The sequence below is a fragment of the Rhodamnia argentea genome, chromosome 4, assembly GCF_020921035.1.
Source record: "Rhodamnia argentea isolate NSW1041297 chromosome 4, ASM2092103v1, whole genome shotgun sequence".
Lineage (NCBI taxonomy): Eukaryota > Viridiplantae > Streptophyta > Magnoliopsida > Myrtales > Myrtaceae > Rhodamnia > Rhodamnia argentea.
Window position 1 is genome coordinate 12,570,928 of NC_063153.1, and position 7,012 is coordinate 12,577,939.

General features: G+C 40.4%; 1 protein-coding gene across 1 annotated transcript; it reads right to left on the minus strand.

Moving 5' to 3' along the window:
- Nucleotides 1-3,692: 3,692 nt before the first annotated feature.
- On the minus strand, nt 3,693-4,319 carry LOC115746716. Its single transcript, XM_030682603.1, has one exon. It carries the CDS (start codon nt 4,317-4,319, stop codon nt 3,693-3,695), a length of 627 nt encoding a protein of 208 aa, XP_030538463.1.
- Between the last annotated feature and the right edge of the window lie 2,693 nt (nt 4,320-7,012).

Genomic DNA, 7,012 nt, shown 5'->3' on the forward strand with positions numbered 1-7,012 from the left:
AATCAAAACCTAACCCCAAACCCGACCAAGCTGCTTCAATTAATGATTATTATTTATTTATTTTTTGGTTATGTGATTGACGATATGTCCGCATTCGGCAATACCGTGATGGCGATAATTGCATGCACAGGTGTATGCATAAGCGCGCTCATGCGTAAGAGAGAGAGAGAGAGATCACAGATAATGTGTGATCTCTGTGATCGGAAAATTCTACCTTCTTCTCGTTCTCCCTCCATGTGTTTGTTGAAATGCTTTTTCTTTCTCGTCTCTGTTTTCTTTCTCGGATGATTGTTTTCATGGCCTGCGTTTCCTTTTTCCTGTGGCGCAGAGAAAATGACTTTCTAAACGCTTTAAAACATAAATATTTCGACCGCCATCAACTCGAAAAGACAATAAAAAATTGGCCACAGAGGAAGAAAAAGACAACAAAAATTAAAGAAAAAATCTCAGGGTCATTATTGTCTTTGGACCTTTTTCTCTCTAGCTTTTGAAGGAACAAAATTTAAAAAAAAAAAATCTGTAAAAATGATCGAAATCTCACAAAATAAAAAATACGATGACCGATAAATAAATCGACACTAATCAAATCGCAAATTGGATTCGTACTTGTTGATAATTAATGAAATATTAAAAGAAGTCTAGTGCCTAAAATTGTGTGTGATGTATCACCACATCACTAAGGAAGTGAGAAGCATAACATGTAGGATTTTGAAAATAGTCACTGCTTATTACAATATCGTTTAATATAGCTATAACGTAAAATAATTAAAATGACATTTTTCGAGATTTTCACATCGGTTGTTAAAATCTTATGATTTAATATTATGATTTTACAAAACCCCCCATTGTTTTACCTAAAGTCTAGATTTTAACAATTTTGGTTTGGAGGATTTTCAATTGTAAGAAAATTTTTTTATCTATAACTCATCACCACATAAAAAAAAACTCATGTCAAGATTGTCTTGGGTTAAGCGGATACGATCAAAACCGTTATCTAGACCATCCCCAATAAAGAGCGGACACGGCGGACTGACGGGTGTGTAATAAACCAAATTTGCAATTAATATTATGTTAAACAGGTTGCTAGAGCAAGTACCTTGAAAAATTAAGCTGCATAGAGGTGCATTATATGAACATTTCCAATTTTTGTTGTGCAATACATTATAATTGAACCTTGTAAAGACACTAGAGCCTAGAGGGTTTGGCTTCTATGGCCTTGCTGGGAGGTCAAGTGACATCAAGTTTGAATATCAAATGGCCTTCGACATGCCTAGAACACAAGGTGGGTTAGTCAACACCCCTACTTCAATACAATATAAATAGTCAAAGTGCTGCTCCTTTTAAAAAGTCAAAAAGTCAAAAAGTATTCTAAGATTAAGATAAAGCTGCCCCCTTCGATGCGAGAAAGGGAAGAAGAAAAAAAAAGAGAAGAGAAAATTAAACTGTTAATTAAGTTGATGGCGGCGCCAATATTCATTAGGGCCCTTTAGATTCTTAGGACATAGGTCCAATATTCATTGCGTTTCGGAAGCCCATTACGGTCCAATGAACAAAATCTCACCTGGCCCAGACCAAAAATCAAGGAAAATTAGTAAAATGTTCCCCTTAATGTCACGAGGACATTCATTTCACATGACTAATCTGATCTGATTACCAATTCTTCGGGGGTCTGTCGTGCTAACGACGGTTGCCAAACGTAGCGCCGTACGATGTTAACACGACATCAACTATGGTGACGGCGAAGTTTTCGGGCCAAATTGGTATTTGATTGCCTAATTTTATCCTATGATGGCGAAGTCATGAAAAATGTTAGGGTCGTGTAGATATCGATGGAAGTTTTTACACAAGCACAATTAGGATTAGTTTCACATGGTTTGAGAATTAAAATAAATGTATTTTTTTTTCCGATAAATCCGAAGGAAAAATAGCAAAGAAAAACTGAACCAAAGCCTCATATCTCTTTGCCCAATTCATGATTTTATATTACTTGGTCATGCACCTTATTACAGAGCTTGAAATAAATAAATAAAAACAAACTTCTTATTACTCAATTACTCTTATTTCCTGTGCTTCAATATGCAATCATATGATTCATAACTTTCATTACCACCATCATCATCTTAATTTTGCATATCGAGATGGCTAATTAGCTAATCCAACATACATTAACAGAATCGAACTAAAACAACATTAATAGAAGTACAACCGAAACTTTTTAAAGGTGTCTGGTAATTAAAAGAGGGTATCGTTTTATTTTTTTTATAATGTGGTAAAACGAGGGTATATACCCTTGAATAACAGCACTCGCCTTTTCCACTAGTTTGACCACCCGAATTTATATGATTAGTCCGATCAATTTTTCGCCTAACGATCTTTCACGATGTCCGCCACACATTATTATTTGCAAGCGTGGAAGATTCAAACATGCGCAAACACGTGTCGATTCGCAATAGTTCGTCTTGTCCATTCAAAGACGAAGAAATTTTATTTCTATGGCATCCATTATTTCCGTCATCTATGTATAGCATTATCTTTAGTCAATTCAAGCTCCTTTCCAAGAAAAGTTAGGTGGCGACATCAAATGATTTAAAAAAAAAAAAAGGGTAGCATACATAATTTTCACTCTTACAGCACATATTATATGTTCTAAAAAACACAAAAAGACATTTAACCCATGGATAAGCGTGACATCCGCGGACCTATTTAATTCAAAAAATATAGGAAAATAATGTAATAATTTATATACTTGTGGTGAGATTTCAATTAGAACTTTAGGCAATCGAAAGCGGCAATTCTTGTGACGGAATCTACGCGCAAAGAGTTGATGCGGACTCGATCAGTGTTCACGTCGCTGTCTTATGAGTTGGCGGCTTTTCCATTTTCATTATTAGGTGCTTGTAATACCCACGAACTTGATGTTAATCGATCTTGATTGATTCGGAAAAAGAATTGGACCAACTTTTCCGATTGGTGGATGAGAAAGTACCTCATCGGCGACGACATGAAATCGGTCGCTGGTGTTCGTTCGTTCTAACATATAATAAAATTTATCTTCGAAATTTAAAAAACATCTCAATCGTGGTCGGCAACATGTGATATATTCGGTATGCTATTTGCTTCTTCTTCTTTTTAATCAAGCGCAAAGAAATCCTCATCCGACCTTTACCTCTCTGAGAAAGCATCTTAATTGCTAACAAGGTGAGATCAATCAACCAATCATGTTTAGTAAAGTCCAAATTGTTCTTACAAGGACTATATTTTAAACCTTAAAGTTGCCTTGAGATTAGACACTAAAGCTCGGACCCTCATGGAAATAGACATTCCTCGTTGATCAACTGCGGGGATCAATCCTATGGCACGTTTCGAAACCAATTAACCCTCAATTTCTCGACTTGTGAGAATTCGAATGCTTATAAAAAGTATGGTACAGGGAAATCGGAGCCCCCCCTCCTTTTAGCATTCGCAGGAAGAAGTCAAGATAGAGATTCATGCAGCAGACATTGTAGCAAAGAACACTTGAACTGAAGTTTGAATTCGACTCGGGGCAAAACGAAGGGTTTAAACTCTCGCATGATCGGCGGAGGTTAGATCGAGTAGCGCCTCTATAGTCTATACTACACAAGACGGCCACCCAACTAGTGGCCCGACGACAGAAGGAGCTTCGGATGCGGCGAGCGGAGACGGGGAAGCGTTCAGCCTCCGAAATCGGTCTTCATCCACTGCCCGTACTTGCACCTCATCCTCTCATCCAACTCTTTGGCTTTGACATCCGCGATCTTAGCCGCGTTCGCCATCGATTCCTCCTGGACTCTCGCCATCCTCATGCTCCGCTTCTTCTCCACCTCGTCCCGCTCCGCGCCCAGCCCTTCGTACTCCCGCACCCAGCGACTGTGCAGGGCGCACGTCAGCACCAGCACCGCCAACTCCATCAGCAGCATCGCCATCAGAACCCCGCACTCCAGCCTCACCAGGACCTTAGCCTCTTTCGGGTCTCTCCGCGACCTCAGCAGCGAAAGGCTCGACCTTTCTTTGGCAAACAGCGCCAGGACCCCGAGCGCCAGACCGGACAGCGAGGCGAGGAGGATCGAGACGTGGGTCACGAAACAGAAGCGGGTGAGCTGGGAGAAGAAGCCGGCAAAAGAGGAGACGAGCGACATGGACGAAATCACGAGGAAGGCGAGGCCGAGCGAAGTCGGGGGCGTTCTGAGGAGGATCACCGGGGCGAAAGATGCCGCGGAGAGGATGAAGAGAAGGAAGTTGAAGCAAGAGAGCAGGAGATTCGGGAACGAACAAGAACTTCTCGACTTTGCGGCGGACATTTTCTTTTTTCGAATTCGATGGAGCTGGGATTTTTTTCTTGTTCAAATGGAATGGAGACTTATGAATACATATATACAGCAAGAGGTGAGAATTCGAACGTTAAGGAAAAGGAAAGTTTAAAAGTTCAACGGCTAGGACGGACACAGGTTGGAGAGGGGCCCGCTTTATTAATTTCTCTTTGGTTTGTGCGATAATGCCATGGGTGGGAATTGCTCATTTCGCTCCCTCCCATGCTTTTCAAAAGCCAAAAACACATATCTGTAACCGACTGGTGAAACAAAAAATCCATGACTGAGAAAACATATTCGAAACCCAAAAATTGTATTGATCATGTAACCGACTGGTGAAACAAAAAGATCATTTCAAGAAATGCCAGTCGACAACAAAATACCCACGCATGTGAACAAGAATGAATATTAGACTGGAGAATTGTCAAAAAGGTCAAAAATTTATTGTAATTATGTCAATTCGATTTTAATTTTTTTTTGCTAATTCAGTCTTAAACTTTTTGTATTTGCACCAATTCAGTCCATTTGACGGGCCGATGCTAATGTGACTGATTTTCAATAATATTTTAATATTTTTCGAATGGATTGAATTGACACAATGCCAAAGGTTTAGTACTAAGGGTTTGTTTGGTTCAGCATTTGGAAAGGGCTTTAGGGCTCTAAAGTCCTTTGGTCAAATGCAAATAGCATTTAGTTTATTTTTTGCTCAACTTTGAGGAAATGCAATTGCATTTCCAAAGGCCCTTAAAGACCTTTAACCCAAAGTAGGTCCGGAAATACTTTGGAAAGTCACATTTTTTGAATGCAACTACAATATTTTTTTTATTTCAATTTTTCCCTCGCTCAGCTCTCGTAATTCCAAAAATATCCTCAAAATTTGCAAAAATCCAGTGTCTGCATCAATCCCTGCTTCTTTGTGTCACCAACCTTGAATCAAATTCAATCAAAAGCTACAAGCTTTTGGTGACTTTCGAGAGTTTTGGGAAATTAGCGATGAATTCAGGAGTTAGGCCGGAGGAGTTCAAAAGTGTCAAGAATGAAGTAGCCTCTGATGAATGCTTCCGCTTCTGGGCATTGTTGGAGGTATCCAAGATCGCTAGGAAAAATTATAGAAAGGAGAAGAAGTTGCAGAGGAAAAAAGCGAAGAAAAAGAAGAAAGAATCACAAACAGTAGAGGGAAAGAATGCGTTGATGAATGAGGAGTCAATTAGAAGTGCTAGCAAAGCTAATAGAAAGAGTACTGGGAAGAGTAAATATGACGACGATCCTGAGTGGGAATTGAGGTCAATCAAGGAATCGGGTTACACGTGAAGGTCGTCGTCGTCGTCGCTGAGAAAGAAACAACGTTGTAGCAAGAAAGCCTATCGGGAAGAAACAACCGCCGTCTCGTCCTCTTCCCTGTGCCGTTCCCGGGCCACATCAACCCAATGCTCCACCTGGCTCAGATCCTCCACAATCGAGGCTTCTCCATCGCCATCTTGCGCACTGACTCGAACGCTACCGATCCGTCCTCGTGCCCCCACTTTGCCTTTCTCTCCATCGTCGACGGCCTTGGCCAATCGGAGTCCCCCATGTCGGACGTCGTCCACTTGGTCGAGCTGCTCAATGCCGGGTGCGCTGCTCCCTTCGAGGAACGCTTGAGGCAAGAAGTGTCATCCCATGACGCGCCGAATGCGTGCCTCATAGTGGATGCCCTGTTCGGGTTCACGGGGGATACGACGGAGAGGGCAAGAGTGCACAGGATGGTATTGCTGACCGGCGGTGCTGTCTCGCATCACGTTTTCGCCGACAATTGGCCGGAGGCTAGACCTGATTGCTAGCAATCAAAGCCGACAGTTGGTCGACGCATATAGTTTAAATTTTTTTTTAAAAAAATAGTAAAAGTACTTTACAAATTATATTTTTTACCAAACCACATTTACGTTAAGGTGCTTTTCAATGTGTTTTTAAAATACACTTTACCAAACATACTTGCATTTAAAAAATCCCATTTAGCTCAAAGATAGTAGCATTTTCCTAAGGACATTTCCCTAAAGCTGAACCAAACAGGCCATAAATTGGAAAAAAAAAATATTTAGGATTAAATTAGCACGATTACAATAGATTTAGGACTTTTTTTTTTTTTTGTAATTTCCCATATTAGACCCCACTAAGTTTAAAACTGACCGAAAATTCAGCAGACTCGAAAACGAAACAATTCATTCATTCCTTTCAAGCCCTTTGCAAAAGATGATTTGGTTCATCTTTCCACGGCTCTCTCAACAAAATTTAGACTCTAGATAACCCTCTTTTCATTCATCTAGGCAAATAACACTCGCCAGAGAAGGTACAAGTGCAAGCAAAAATTAGTGTTAGTAACATCAGAACCCCTATGGATTAACACCGACTTGGTGTCCCCGAGTTTCTTTTCGGAACTTGACGAATGACTCAGGGGGCATCACATCGATGTTGTTACAGTTCATCCAATGAAACGGGTTCTTGGTCGACTGGACTCGTCTCCATGTCCAGAGGCTCTCGACCCCGCAACAACACGAAAATCGCCAACTCGTCTCTCAAAATCGAGAATTTGACAATCATCACAAATCCGACACTTCTTCAGAGATAATGATCTTACATTCCAATAATTTGACGAGACATTGTTTTCTTCCGTTATGGTTGCCAAAAGACATGTCACATATATATTT